The 15,457-nt window shown below is 43.8% G+C and overlaps 1 protein-coding gene across 1 annotated transcript in view; it reads left to right on the top strand.

Annotated features, from left to right (window-relative positions):
- Positions 1–921: 921 nt before the first annotated feature.
- SMYD2 (SET and MYND domain containing 2) overlaps positions 922–15,457 on the top strand; it is a 51,059-nt gene continuing 36,523 nt past the window's right edge. Inside the window, exons 1-2 of the mRNA XM_056853075.1 lie at positions 922–1,100; positions 11,335–11,398. Coding sequence (XP_056709053.1) covers positions 922–1,100; positions 11,335–11,398 — 243 coding nt within the window. The remainder of the gene's footprint in view (positions 1,101–11,334; positions 11,399–15,457) is intronic.

Below are 15,457 nucleotides of genomic sequence, written 5' to 3'. Positions count from 1 at the left end.
ATGCAGAGTTTTGAGAATCTGGATGGGGAAAACGTGCATCTAAAGAGCGGCAAATCCAAGGCAAAACCTCCCATTCATAAGTGGCAAATAACCCCCCATGCAGAGTTTTGAGAATTTGGATGGGGAAAACGTGCATCTAAAGAGTGGCAAATCAAAAGCAAAACCTCCCATTCATAAATGGCCAATAACCCCCCATGCAGTTTTGAGAATTTGGATGGGGAAAATGTGCATGTAAAGAGTGGCAAATCCAAGGCAAAACCTCCCATTCATAAGTGGCAAATAACCCCCCATGCAGAGTTTTGAGAATTTGGATGGGGAAAACGTGCATCTAAAGAGTGGCAAATCAAAAGCAAAACCTCCCATTCATAAATGGCCAATAACCCCCCATGCAGAGTTTTGAGAATTTGGATGGGGAAAATGTGCATGTAAAGAGTGGCAAATCCAAGGCAAAACCTCCCATTCATAAATGGCCAATAACCCCCATGCAGAGTTTTGAGAATCTGGATGGGAAAAACGTGCATCTAAAGAATGGCAAATCCAAGGCAAAACCTCCCGTGCATTAACGGGCCGACTTCTCCAGCCCCTTTCCCTCCACGGCTCCCCAACCCCCCCCCCCCAGGTTCGCGGGCAGCTCAAAGTCTTCGCCGCTCCCTACGGGCCTCCCTTTTGCGGCAACCCTGGAGCCACCGCGGCGCTTGGCTCGCCGCTCAGCGCGCGCGCCCTGCCTGCCCGCGTGGGCTCTAGGACCCAGCGGGCTCCCGGCGCGCTTTTCCCAGGGAGCCGGCGGCGGCTGTTGCCCATGCCCATGTAAGTGCTGCGGGGTCTGGCTGGGGCCGGGCGCGGCGGCTGAGCGCGTCCCATTAATAGCAACGGGAGAGTTCCATTAATAGCGCCGACGGAGCTCCTGCGAAGGCGGCCGAGATGCGCTCGGGGGCCCGCTGCGAGTCGGGGCTGGAGCGGTTCCAGAGCCCGGGCCGGGGCCGGGGGCTGCGGGCGTCGCGCCGCTTCGCCGTGGGCGAGCTGCTCTTCTCCTGCCCGGCCTACACCTGCGTGCTGACCGTCAACGAGAGGGGCAACCACTGCGAGTGCTGCTTCGCCAGGTACCGCCCGGCCGGCCCTGTCGGGGAGGGGAAAGGCCGAGCCTCTGCGGCCTGGGCGCCGGGATCCCCGCTGGGTCCTAGCACCGCCCGGGCCGCGGCCCTGGGAAAGGCGCGGGGCTTCCGGGTGGTTGCTTTCCATTGGAGGAAGACCCAAAAAAAGGGGGGGGCGCCTTAGGGCGATATTATGCGCTTTTAACTCGAATCCCCCCCCTTCCATCTCCTCCCTGAACCCACGTAGATTGGGGTAGGCTTTGGCCTAGGGTAGCCCCTCCTTTTATCTCGGACACGAGGGCTGTAGCATTTAGCATCTGCACGAGAAACAGCAAGCCAGCAGGCTGAACCATTCGCTGCATTTCCCCCCCCCCCATGTTAGCAGAAGCCGAACCTGTTGAATGTAACTCACAGTGTTAGTCTGTCTGCAGTAGTAGAAAAGGGCAAGAGTCCAGTAGCACCTGAAAGACTAACAAGAATATTTTCTGGCAGGGTAGGAGCTTTCGTGAGCCACAGCTCACTTCTTCAGATTTGCAGTAGTAGAAAAGAGCAGGAGTCCAGTAGCACCTTAAAGACGAACAAAAATATTTTCTGGCAGGGTAGGAGCTTTCGTGAGCCACAGCTCACTTCTTCAGATTTGCAGTAGTAGAAAAGAGCAGGAGTCCAGTAGCACCTTAAAGACGAACAAAAATATTTTCTGGCAGGGTAGGAGCTTTCGTGAGCCACAGCTCACTTCTTCAGATTTGCAGTAGTAGAAAAGAGCAGGAGTCCAGTAGCACCTTAAAGACGAACAAAAATATTTTCTGGCAGGGTAGGAGCTTTCGTGAGCCACAGCTCACAGCTGTGGCTCACGAAAGCTCCTACCCTGCCAGAAAATATTTTTGTTCGTCTTTCAGGTGCTACTGGACTCTTGCTCTTTTCTACTGTTGAGTGTAGGGTGTCCTAGAGCTGTTAAAGGTACCCCAAAATCATGGCGGCCTGTAGTGGTCCTTTCAGCACCAGACAAGGTGTAGACTGAGGCTTTGATTCTCTTACTGCTCTTTACTACATTGTGGGCATTAAAAAGGAGACATGGTAAAGGTTTATGGGGGTGCAGCTACCACCACCCCATGTGGTGCGTGCTGATGTGGTTCCTTTTTCCCCAGTGCAAAAAGCCAGTCCTAGCCCTGTCTTGCCTCTGCTCCCTGGAGTAGGAGGTGTTTCATAAGAAGCCAGGGGGCATCAGCTTTGTGCCTGCTGGGAGAAACAGTTGCTTCCATTAATGGGTAGGGTTGCCAGCTCCTGGAGATTTTTTTTGGGGGGGGGAGCTGAGGAGGGCAGGGTTTGGAGAGGGGAGGAACTTCGATTCCATGGAGTCCAATTACCAAAACAGCCATTTTCTCCAGGTGAACTATTCCCTAACGGCTGGAGATGAGTTGTAATAGCAGGAGATCTCCAGCCACCACCTGGATGTTGGCAGCCCTAATTATGGGAGGATGCTTGGCTTGCAACCTCTCAGCAGGTTGTGATTTGCCCCGGTACCCCATTAAAACCATTTTGTGGTGGCGCCCACCTGGAAATTCCAAAAGTGACCGCAGGCCCAGTGACACTGGGGTCTGGGATACAGAATGGTTTTAGAGAGAGAGAGTTTGCTTTGGCCGTTTATGCACGGGAGGTTTTGCCTTGGATTTGCCGCTCTCTAGATGTACATTTTCCCCATCTGAATTCTCAAAACTCTGCATGGGGGCTTATTGTTGAATTTGAAGAATTCGGATGGGGAAAATGTGCATCTAGAGAGTGGCAATGCAAATCCAAGGCAAAACCTCCCATGCATAAATGGCCTTTGATTCAGGTCTCACAAAGTATAGGCCTGAAATCTGTCTTTAGTTTACTTCAGTCCTGGGCTTCATTAAGTGACAGCAAATTACCTTTGAGCTGATGCAGAATCAGTTGACCACTGAGTCTGTGCCTTTAGGTTTCCAGGCAAACTTTAGAAATCTGTCACCTCTCATTACCTTATATAGTTTTATCCCACCCTTGCTTTTGGGAGCGGAGGTGTACAAGCGTCTTTCCATTTCTAGTTCATCTTCACAATAATCCTTTGAGTGAGGTAGGATGGTGATAGGGTATCTAGGACAAGGCCGCTCCATGAGTTTCCTGGACGAATAGGAATTTGAACCTGGGTCTTGGCAGCTAGTCCATCGTTCTAGTCACTGCACTGTACTGGCTGTAATTTTAGAAATGCAGCCCTTGCTTGGGAGTATAGTTTCGGTAAAATGAATTTGACTGTCAGGCATGGTGGGGTGGGGGCTAAAAGGAATCTGCAGAAATATGGATACCATGGGCGTTGGAAGTATGGCTACTAAATCTGAAATCTCTTTCTCTCTATCCCTCCCCAAATAACATGGTAGTTGTTGTTTGTCTTCCTCTTATCTGGTATGTACATGAGCTAATGGTTCACAGGCAGCCTGGTCCTGAGCGCTGCTTTAGTGGTGGCAGCTAGTCACCAATATAATAGTGGTGGTGCTGGTCCAATCACTATGGACGTTATATAGGGGAACAAACAGCACATGCCCCTCTGCAAGGCACAGATTGCAGAGCAAGAACCCTGGCAGCACCCACCAATCAGGCAGGAGGACTTGATGATTTCCCTCTGAGTGGCACACAGGAGAAGCCAACCACCACCTGCCAATGCAACCACCCCTCAATGCCACTCCCCTCCATGGAGCGCCAGAGGGCAGAGAGGGAGGACCCAGTAACAGCACTTTTTTTTTTGCATAATACATTTTGAGGGGGTCACTTTACATTCAGTGTTTTCTTCCTTTTGAGTAAATATGGGTAGTTCCCTTTTTCCCCATCAGCAAATGCATGGATGCAGCGAAGGAGTCCTGAAGCACTGCTGGGCCAAGCATGGCCATAATCCTGCCATGCGACAGAAACCAGATGCTTAATCCAGATGAGTCCTAGGCAGAGTGAGGTAGGCCTAAACTCACTGATAGAAATGCACTTTGGTGGATCTGCATAAAACCACACTGTTGGGTCTTGAAATCCACTTTTATTTTTAGTGTACATTAACGTCTTCTTTGATGTGGAAGAATGAGTGAGGCTTAGAAGTCAGTTGCTGTTACTTCCATTTCGCTACATTTCCAGTGGGCCTTTTAAATCGGCACATGAAATTTTAGGGAACTTTTCTATTGTTTGCCAATGAGAATCTCAAAATTGAGCAGCCTGTACTGGCGAAGGCTCTTGTCCCATTCACAGCAGCTTAAGCGCTGTGCTGTGGTTTGAGGCTTCCAGTTTCAAACAGGTAGGTCTCTGTAGCTAATAATGTTAGTCAATATATTTATTATTTCTTGTTCATTTATTATCGCTTATTTATTGAGGTCACGTTTAGGCCTCCGTTCCACTGTAAACTCTGTGAAGTCCCCATGTTGGTAACACTTCACAAAATAGTAATGCTGAAACCAAGACGGGTCCATAATTATTTATGGTCAGGGATGATATCAAGAAAAGGCATGCCATATTTGAGTGTAGAGAGTACATTATTTGGTTCTTCTGACGTCATAGTTGGTTTGTTGATTTACTTCATTTACACCCCGCCTTTCTTCCCTATGGGGACCTAAAGTGGGTTACATTGTTCTCCTCTCCTATGTTTTATCTGTACAACAATCCTGTGAAGTAGGTTATGGTTGTGTATACTTTGTCTCAGTGTGGAATTGAATTTATTTTTGGTGGTGATGAATTCATTTATTATTATACAATAATAATATTGCACAGTCTCTCTTATTTTGGCCAGTTTAGTCTACTTTTGCTCTTTTGCCTAACTTTCTTTTGGCTACCTCTGCTACATGGGAGGGAAGGAAGGGAAAATGATCAGCACACAGCTCCACGTAAATACAAGGTCAATGATTCGACAAAATCTATTTCTCGTGATGATAATAATAACTGTATTAATCTATAAACATGCTTGTACAAAATACTGATATAACCAAAACCAATAAAATGGTACATAAATACATTACTTTCAGTAGGATGGGACAATGAAACTCTCTATGCCCCAACCTAAAGTGAATTCACAAAAGTACGGATGGAGGGGGCTAACACACTGAAGCGAAACTTATTTTTCTGACAGTTTGGCCGGGATTGCCCAAATACTTTCATGCGCATCTTTGTAGGATATGAACTATAAAGTTAGTTTTCTGTTATGCTTTGTTTTTTAACAAGACATCTGAAATCCTCAGGAAGCCCTCTGCACATTACCACATTCTGTGCTCACTTTTCTATGCTCTTGAGGAATTGCAGCATACTGACAGCCTTTGTTAAGTGAGGTATAACCAGATGGTTGTTTCTTACACCATGTAATATACCATAAGGAGTGAAGGAAATGACATGTGAAAGCATAGGAAACATGGTATCATTGTCATCTCTGGGGAAGCATTAAGAATTAAAAATACTTTTGGTTGTTATAAATGCTTCCCCTACTAAGCATATATATCAGAAGATAAATTGATATATTGTGTGTATGAGTGCCGTCAAGTCACTTCCAACTCATGGCAACCCTATGAACCAGTGTCCCCCAAAATGTCCTATCATTAGCAGCCTTGCTCAGGTCTGGCAAACTGAGTGCCATGGCTTCCTTAATAGAGTCAATCCATCTCATGCTGGGTCTTCCTTTTTTCCTGCTGCCTTTAACTTTTCCTAGCATTATTGTCTTTTCCAGTGAGTTGTGCCTTCTCATAATGTGACCAAAATATGATAGTCTCAGTCATTTTGGCTTCTAGGGACAGTTCAGGTGATATATTGTACAATTTAAAGAAAACTAATTTTCTTCTTGACATTTATTGGTAGAATTCTCCCACCACTGGGGCAATGTATATTATAAGTATTACTGTAAGCTGCTGTGTCCAGATATGGAATCAGTCATGGTGCTTCTTGGTAAATTATTGACTGCCCAAGTTATTTATTTTCCAATGGAAGTTATTCTTTGTTACAACAACCTAGTTGTAAGAAATTATAAGATCAAAATAACTTTTACTGGACTAAAATAATTTAATAAGTTTTGCACACTTTTGATGATTGTGAGTTTCCTCCTCCCAGGATCTAAAAACAGTGAGAGTGAGGCCAGAAAAATGGGATTATGGTTGCTTTGATCCGAAGTTGGCAGCTGACATTACTGCATCTGAGTGACAGGTGAGAATTAAGGCAGGTTGCATCAAGAATGAAGGACTATATTATGGGCTACAGCTGTGAGGTTATAATGAACAAGACAAGTTTGTGCTGCACCCAAGCATATGGGCTCACTGAGAAAGACCACAACTAGTCATAGGATGGGTTAGTATGAACTAAGGTAAATGACCTATGATCTATCTACTTCAGAAACATAGGGACAGACCATGTGGGAGACTAGGTTCATATCCAAATGATGCTTATAGGTCTTGATCCAGATTAAAAGATTCCAGGTATGTTGAGTGTGTGTGAAGGTTGAAGCCTGAGGCTTCCATTGCTTATAAAGTCTTTTGACCAAGCCATAGTGTTACTTGCCTGTCAGATTTTTTCAGGTCTGTGTCTTCCTTCTTGCAGTAGAGAGAAGTGAGCAGCAGAGACCCACAAGGGTTGGTATTGGGACTGTTGCCACTTTAGGAACAAATTAAATAGCAATAGTCCCAATACCAGTCCTTATGGGACCCTGCTTCTTACTTCCCTCCATTGCAAGAAGGAAGTCACAGATCTGCCTTTATCTGCGTGGAATTGAGGGAAAGCAGTGTAGTGGCTAAGTTCATGGATGATACCAAATTATTCCAGGTGGTGAAAACCAAGGCAGATAATAAAGACCTACAGAGGAATCTCTCTAAATTGAGTGAGTGAGTGACAGTGTGGCAAATGAAGTTCAGTGTTGGTAACTTTAAATATGTGATGATAGAATCTGAACTAGCAAACACTGAGAGTGAAAGAGATCTTGGGGTTGTAGTGGAAAACCATGTAAACGTCAACTCAGCATATAGTAGTGATGAAATCGACCAGCTCCAGGCTAGGAATTATTAGGAAAGTGATTAAAAATGAAATGGCCAGTATAGCGTGGCTCTTGAATAGATTTATGGTGCAGCCTCATTTGGGATACCATATAGTTCTATTTGCCATATCACAAAAAGGAAATTGCAGAGCTAGAAAAAGTACAGAAGAGAGCAACCAATATGATAAGGAGTTGGAGCACCATTCCTATTGGGGAAGGCTAAGGAGTCTGGGACAGATTAGTTTAGAAAAAAGGTAACTGGCAGGAGCACTCAATGAAATTGTTGGCCAAGAGTTAGAAGACACAAAAGGAAGTGCTTCTTTACGCAATGAATTGCAAAATTGTAGGATTCACTGCCGGTGGATGTAGCGATGGTCACAAACATAGATGGCTTTAAAGGATGGCTTTCCTGACTTGGTCAGGAAAGGGTAAGTTAAAAATCAAATGAATGAATAAATAAATAAATACATATATGCATACATAAAATAAAAGGGTATTAGACAGATCCATGGAGAATGGGCCCATCCAGGGCTACTAGCCATGGTGACTAAAGGAAAACCCTATGGGCCAAACGAAATGTTAACAGTTTCTCTCCCCTTGACTTATTATGACTTCAGGAAATTGACATCTGTCCTTATTACTGAAATTAATCAGTGCAATGAAATAGTACTTTATGCACATGTATGGGTTAGTTCAAACCAATATCATCTTTTGCATCCAAAGCTTCAGGAAACTGAATACCTAGACCAGCACTCTTACACAACATGAATTGACACTTCTTGCTCCCAGAAAAGGAATTTTGCAGCACTGTTATGAGCCATAATCAGAAAAGATAGAATTCATGTTTGTGTAGATCACAACAAATATTCTGTCTACACGTTAGGGAGTTCAGCAGAATTACCTTACTCACTTGCTGTGGGTACATGGGTATATACACCTGACTTAACCAATATCCTCCATCTTATATCACTAGTGATTTTGCCTACATACTTTTTTGTTGAGGGAAGTGTACATATGCATGAACTGAACCCTCTAGTTTACAGTTGTAAACATATAACAGTATCTTAAACTTAATCCAGCATTTGCTGTGCTGTAGAGAGGTAGAATTGTTCTGTTAAAGTATTTTATGGTGTGTATGGCCAAGATTATTGTCTGCACTCAGGTGTAATGTGTTGCATTGCAGATATTCTGTACAGTACAATAGGTATCTGCTGCAATGCAGTGTGTGCTTTGCAATTGAGCCCGAGAACTTCCCTAGGGCAGCCACTGTGGCCGAGATGTGTAGAAGTGTCCCAAAGATGGAGAGGAAGGGTTTTTATAAAAGCAAGTTCATGCTATATCAGTTGGGGCACCCCCCCCCCCCCAAAAAGAAAACTACCTGTGAAGGAAGTGTGTTTTAAATGAAGTCCTCTGGTACAGAAAACACAGCAAGTTAAATAAGTATTTAGAAACACAGCATGTTAAATAACTATTCAGCTTTTAAGCTTGAGGGGCTGGGATTGTTGAAATTATTTTGTATAAACATTCCAATATTAAATTGACAGGGAAATGAAGCCATTGAGCTTCTGAAAGAATAAAATATGTCATGTTAGATATAAATATGTGAGACAAGTAGCACCGTTGTGCTTATGAGATTCAGCTAATTATACTGTGTGGAACATTATAAAAAGATGCTGTGAAGTTTAGGGATAACCATATTGACAAATTAGTTTTTAAAAAGCCTGATGTATCATGACCCTGGTTCACTCTGTTGTTGATTTGGAGATTTTTGATGGAATATTTTTCAGAAGATAGCTGCTTGCTGTCTCATTCAGTGTCAGAAATAGAATATAATCAACTGAACAAAGATGGGGCAGGAGTGGAGAAAGGAGGAAAAAAAACCCACCCCAAAAGAGAGGAAAGGCTAATCGATTGCAAGATAATCTCTTGATAACAAATCAAAGGGCATTTCGACTGAATTTTCATCAGAGGCAGCCATAAAATATGAACATATATTTATGGTTCATCAGTCTATATATGAATACGGTTGTTTATACCTGTGTAAAGAGTTTTAAACAATTGAAATGTAGCATAATGACATCACTTAATGCTGCAAACATGATCACATGTTATGTACTGGTTACCTACTTCTGTAACCAGCAAAAAAGTTCCCGGGGCAGTGCCTGCCTAAGTTTAGTCCCTTTGGAAGGTAGTAAAAGAATCTTATGGCATTTTTGTAATATTTCCTCTATGTAGATGTCAACCTCCACTTGCACAGGGACAGAATTCCCCTTTTTCCATGCCATGCCAAAGAAGACCCTCAGTTTTAGGGTGAGGAGGGCACTCACCTGCTCCCACTCTTGCTACTGCCAGGTGCCTCTGCCATGGTATCTTGGGAATGGTCTGGCCCTGCCCCTTTGGCCTTTCCTGGGGGTGGGCTGACCTCAGACTCCCCCAGAGCTCGCTTTTCAGGGGTGGGGCAATGGTGAGTGAAGGGAGTCTGTGCCAATGGCCTCCCTGGCTGGGCCCATCCTTCTCCTGCCCCACCCTCTCCTAAGAGGGTGGTCTGCTTGCCTGCAGGCCCCAGAAGGCTCCAGCTGCTGCCAGCCTCCTCTGGCCTGTTCTCATGTGCAGGCTGCTGCCTTAGTCCCGCCTCCCTTCTGAGGCATCTGGCTGCTGCTGGTGCATTTCCAGGCATGGCCTTGCCCTTTCGCCCTTCCCTACAGTTTCTAGTTGGGCTGCCTGCCTCAGCGGTGCCTGGGTGAGGCGCTCCTCCATTGGCTCTTCATCTGGAGCAGGTGAGTGCAGAGGTGGAGCTGCCCCCTGGACAGTAGACAAATAGAGCATTGGTGGAGGCAAGGAGTCGTTCTGTGGGCCAGCAGAGCTGGGACTCCACATTAGATCCCAGAAAGAGAGATCCTGCAACTTCTGAGTCCTTCATCCAACTCACGACAGTACCTATCTGCTTTTTTTCTGTTTCTACCCAACTCAAATTGCTGTCTCTTTGGACAAATCTGCCCCTTCCTTTCATCTGGGGCTGGGTGTTGTTTTGATCTCTGATAGGAACCACCTACTGACAATGCAGGCACAACCACAGTTTTTTAAGGAGCAATAATATTGTTTTGTCATAGGCCCTTGCTCCCCTAGGCATACCACTTTAGGCCAAAGGGCTAATTCACAGTAGCCAGACACTAAACCAACAGGTTGGGTACAACCAGCTTTTCCAGTAGTGAAAGGGGGGGTCCTTTTGACCACCAAAAAGGTTATGCTGAGGGTGATGGGAGATGCATGGACCAAAGGCAAAAGATTGAGCAAAACAGCTGGCTGATCTAACCCAGCACCTGCAGTGCAAGAGAGAGAAAAAGGATAACCCTCGAGTATACACAGCACAGAGGGTTTAACAAGCAGCAAACATTTTAGAATTGATTTAGTTGATGGGCTTCACCGCTTGATTCTAAACATTTGGATAAAAGCATTCTGTCTGGAACTTGGATTTTTAGTGTTGCTGATGGTGATCTTGGATAGATTATTTGTTGAGGGGGAAAACCCCATTTCTGGAGTATATTTATATTGGTGAGACCAAATCCACATACACTTCCTTTGTACAAAGTGGAAGTTGTCTCTGAGAGGCATCAGAGTGTTGGCCTCTATGTAGTGCATGCACCACAAGAAGTGGTTCTCAAACTTATGAAACACTTGAAAACAACAACACACCAGAGGCGTGTATTTTCACCATGGGTTACCTAGATCAAAGAGGCATTGTTCAAATTGATGGATGCCTTCTCTTGGTGGTTTAGCCCCATTACTCTAGTTTAGTTTAGCAGGTCGTAACCCAGAGATTATGTCTGCCTCTGCAATAATTCCACTGCTTCAAGGGAGTATTGAACTGTTATTTGTCGGGTACTTTCTTGCAGCCTCCCTGTGAGAAGCAAATGAGAATTCTGTTTGTTCCACAGCAGATAGGAAGAGTGGGAAAAGGGACATGGGGAAGAAAACGACCCCTTCACTAGGATGGAAGAATACATATGGAAAACATACCTCCTCCTCCCAAGCACCTTATTATTATTTTTTAATAATACTACTGTGAGGCATCTGCATCCATTGGTCCCAAGTACACACTCACAGCAAATTTGAATCTGATCAGTTTCTGGGTTGGAGACATCATGGGAAATCCCTCATGGAAGAAACCCTATTATTATATTTGTATTTACCTGGCATATTTTTATTATTCATTGTCAGTGGAAGACATTACAGTGGTGTGTTTATCTCTTTAAGGAAAGAAGGATTGTCCAAATGTGGAAGATGTAAGCAGGCGTTTTACTGCAACGTAGAATGTCAGGTGAGTATCTTAACCGCTGTGCAAGAAAAAATAAGATTTCACTAATGCAAGGACCTGTGACATTTTGAAAGAAACGATAACCTTTACACATTCGGGGGGTAGTGCTGAGACAGGCTGACAGGAGCAGCAAGGGAGGGCTGTTGGGGTGAGTCGCAAATGTGGAATCAGAGTTGTGGCCTGAACCATTCCAGGAATTTGGAAATTGCCATAATGAGTCACTGGGGATCAGCTGTGCCAGGTCATAGTACTGCTGAGCCATTAGATTAGTAGACTGCTACATGGCCCTAATTGCTTCAGAAGCTTCTGCCTACTTCAAGCATACCAGATGGTTTAACATTATTTCACTAAGCTGGTGAAGAAGCTTGTGCCTAGCTGAGCAATCAGAAATGAAGGCTGGATTTAGCTTTTTTTATGGGGGGAAAAAGAAACTGTTTGCAAATGTTCTGTCACTGCTGCTAATAATAATAGTGCTTGTTTAGAAACCAACTGTGCTTCCACTCAGTAGTCATGTACTTTCATTACAGGGGCAAAGGAAACGACAAGTAGGCCTGTTCAGATAATTTATAGTTGCTGGAGAGGCTTTATTATATATTTAAGCAACAACCCCCACCCCCACCCCTGCTGCTTAGCTTGATTCAGTCTAGTATAAATTCAAATGATTGCCACTGCCACCGAGGAAATGTGTTCATGTGCTTATTTCTTCTGCTCAGGTTTTCTTTGGTCTCATTCATGTTATTGGCAAGAGGCAAGCATGTCTTTGGAGGCCGCCTTCATACAATAAGATGAAAAACTTCTACATAAGAACCATTGAGCAGGGCAGAGTTAATGGGGAGGGCTGAAGCTCGTTGGTCAAGCCATTCTTTGCAGGCAGGAGCTTCCAGGTTCAAACCCTGGTGTCTCCAGCGAAAGACATTTGGGTAGCAGATGATAGGAAAAAGCCTTTCTCTGCCTCAGATCCTTGACGGCCATTGCCAGTCAGAGTAGTCAGTACGCAGCTAAGTGGACTACTAGTATGAGGCAACTGTATATGAATACATGAGCTGCCTTTTACTGAGTCAGACAGTCCGTTGGTCAAAGTCAGCATTGTCTACTCAGAGTGGCCGGGGCTCTCCAGGGTCTCAGGTAGTGGTCTTTCAGTTCAGTTACCACCTGGTCCTTGTAGCTGGAGGTGCTGGGGATTGGGACCTTCTACATGTCAAACATATGCTCTGCCACTGATCCATGGCCCTACTCCACCGTTCACATGTACTTATTGCTCTGTGAACTGTCAGAAGAGTGACACTTTAGTTGCTAAAAGTACGCCCTCCTGTAATTCAGAAACTCACGATGAGTATGCGCTATCATATTAGTCATGAACATCTGATTTGTCTTAGTTTAATAATCTGGAAAAAAACAAAGGTTGTTATGGAAGGCTTTAAATATAGCTGGATATACTTACACAGCTTTCTGCCCCCAGCAACATTTTTATTCTTCTTTTTGCCACAGGCACAGTTCTCTATTAAAAGCAGCACTTTAAAATAGCACGAAGCTTAGTGTTCAGAATGCTCATTGTTTTCCTTACTCCAATTCTGCTTTTGTCCTGGTGTCTGTACCTGCTTTCATTTTCTGCTGTCACAAAACAGCTAGGTGAGAGGCTTCCTGTACACTGATCCCTCTGCTTACAAAAATATGAATTGTGATTGCTTTTCCCAGGTCTTATGATCATATGGAAACCAAAGATCTATGTTCACCTTCTGCCACTGGCTGTTTGAGTTCAGCCCATCCCTAGTAGGATGAGTGATTCTGTAATGTGTCAGTGCATCTACAGGTCAATCACATCTTGTGTATGTATATTAGTGGTTTAATTTGTGTGTGCCATGGTCAGAACTGTTGTTTTTCCTTATGACCACTGTTTATATTGATTACTGAGACAAAGCAGTTATATGGATGAACTGGTTGTATTTTGAAGGCTGATGACGAAAAGGATCTTAATTTTTCAGTGACTCCTTGAATACGAAAAAAGAAACATTGGTGTGAAAGACAAGTTTAGCCAGTGGCATTAGTTTCACTTCGGTCCCTTCTTGCCGCACAAGAACAGACATTGGGCAAATAAATGAATTAAAGAGCTTAGTTGGTTTATAAGAATTATTGTGCTTTTTGCTACTGCTGATGAAAGAAAAATCATTCATGGGCTCGAAACAGAGTTCATGAAGAAGTCTCCAGAGTTTCCCTCTAAGATTATCTGCAAATCTCTCTCAACAAGTTTTTATTCTTCTCAGGTTTGATGGAACTACATGTTTGATGGAGCTTTGGACTCTGTTTTTCACTTGTAGTTTTTCTCTATCCATGCTGCAAGTCATACTTTTGGGGCTGAGGGCAGTTTTAAAAACAGTTTGTGGTATGGCATTGAGGACTTTCCTTTCCAAGGAAATAGCCACCAGTTTCACTGGGCTTGCCCAAGCTGTTGGCCATGCCTAAAGTAGTTCTTTGAAATCCCCCATGAAAGCTTCAACTAAGATAAGGGTAGTGACTGCCCTACTTTTGCCCTGTGGTCTCCCATCAGCAACTTCGTTCAAGGTGAGTCACTGTGTTCCTTCCCCACAGTGCCTTTAATGCTGTTTAACGAAGTATTCTTCTAAAAAAGAAAAGTCTTCTACCAGGATGTCTTTCAAAGTTGTGAGAAACTTAAGATCATTTTCACTCTTAGGATGTGCAGTTATGTAACGGTTTAATAAAATCCTTCCTTCAGGTCATAATACACTACATAATGCTTTATTCATTAGGGTTTGAAAGTCTTGATCTTTTGTGTTTTGAACACACTGGTATTGATTCTGCCTTTTCATAATTGTACATGAAGTGCTTAGGGCTTTTTGCTCCTCATCTGGCATAATACTTTCCTTCAGTGTTTGGGGAACCTTTCCAAAGCCCTCACTTGAAATGTAAGAACTTTGTGAGCGCTGAATTCTTTTCAAAGTTACCTTCAAGCTTTATGTTCTTTAGAAACCAGTCTCTGCTGACTAGACGTTCGGTGCTGGCAATCCGTCTTGCATCTTCATCTTTGTCTTCTTCAAAGACTTTTTTTTTTAGCGGCTCAGCAGTTCTGTCTTGAAACTGGGAAGGACATTTGGTGCCTTGATATTGAACTTGTAGCACAGTGATGTGTGGCAAATGTTTCTCTTTCAGACCTCTGTGGAAAGGAGCACTTCTTACTTTGGTTTTCTTCCCACCAAACATGATAAAAACTGGATCTGAACTTAAGAGGTCTCTCTGGCTATTGTGTTAACTTTTGTGTTAACTTTTGAATACATGTTGATGACCATATTTCTTAGCCACAGTTGAATACAATTATCTGCTGTCCATTTAGATGTTAGTGTATGTACAGAGCATCTACTTGTCTCATAGGAGGTGATGGCAAAATTATTGCAAGTTGACAGCTGATCAACTTGTATTCAGTCTTAAGAATACCTGTGTTATTGTTGTTTTTGAATACTTCCTTTTTCTCCATGAATACCTGCACAGAGTCACCTTTCTCTCTTCTAAATCAAAATAAATCTTTTGCATGAGCAGATTGGATTAACACCTTTCACCCTCAACCAAAATTAAGCCAAAGTATATCCCTACTTAGGCACACTGAGGCTGAATGCATGGAGGTTACACCACTGTCCCTCCCTCTCTAACTGCAAAGGATTGTGTATCTCTTGTATATGCAATCAGGTCTGCTTTTTTTTTTTTTTTAAAGGACATGCTCTACGGTATTAATACCTTCCACTGAATCTGTGGAGGTCAGGGGTGCCAGTAGAGGTGGAACCTGTTCCCCACTTTGTGTGTTCATCCTGTGTGTGTTTGAAGGTCTGAATTGACCTTATGTGTAATTGGGGTTTGCACACATTTCTGTTCTTTTCCCTCCCTTTGGCCTCTCCCTCACTACTGAGATTAGATTATAAATTTTGTGAGGGCAGGGAAGTTACTTTTTTGCTTTTGTTACTGTAGTGGGACATAAGTGCTTGCCACTAGTCCGAAGATTTCTTGGTGTGGCCCTTCTGTAATGGCAAGTTGAGGGTAAGTGGGAAACCAGAGTTG

This window comes from Euleptes europaea, chromosome 7 (genome assembly GCF_029931775.1).
Source record: "Euleptes europaea isolate rEulEur1 chromosome 7, rEulEur1.hap1, whole genome shotgun sequence".
Classification (NCBI taxonomy): domain Eukaryota; kingdom Metazoa; phylum Chordata; class Lepidosauria; order Squamata; family Sphaerodactylidae; genus Euleptes; species Euleptes europaea.
This window is presented reverse-complemented; position numbering and strand designations above follow the sequence as displayed.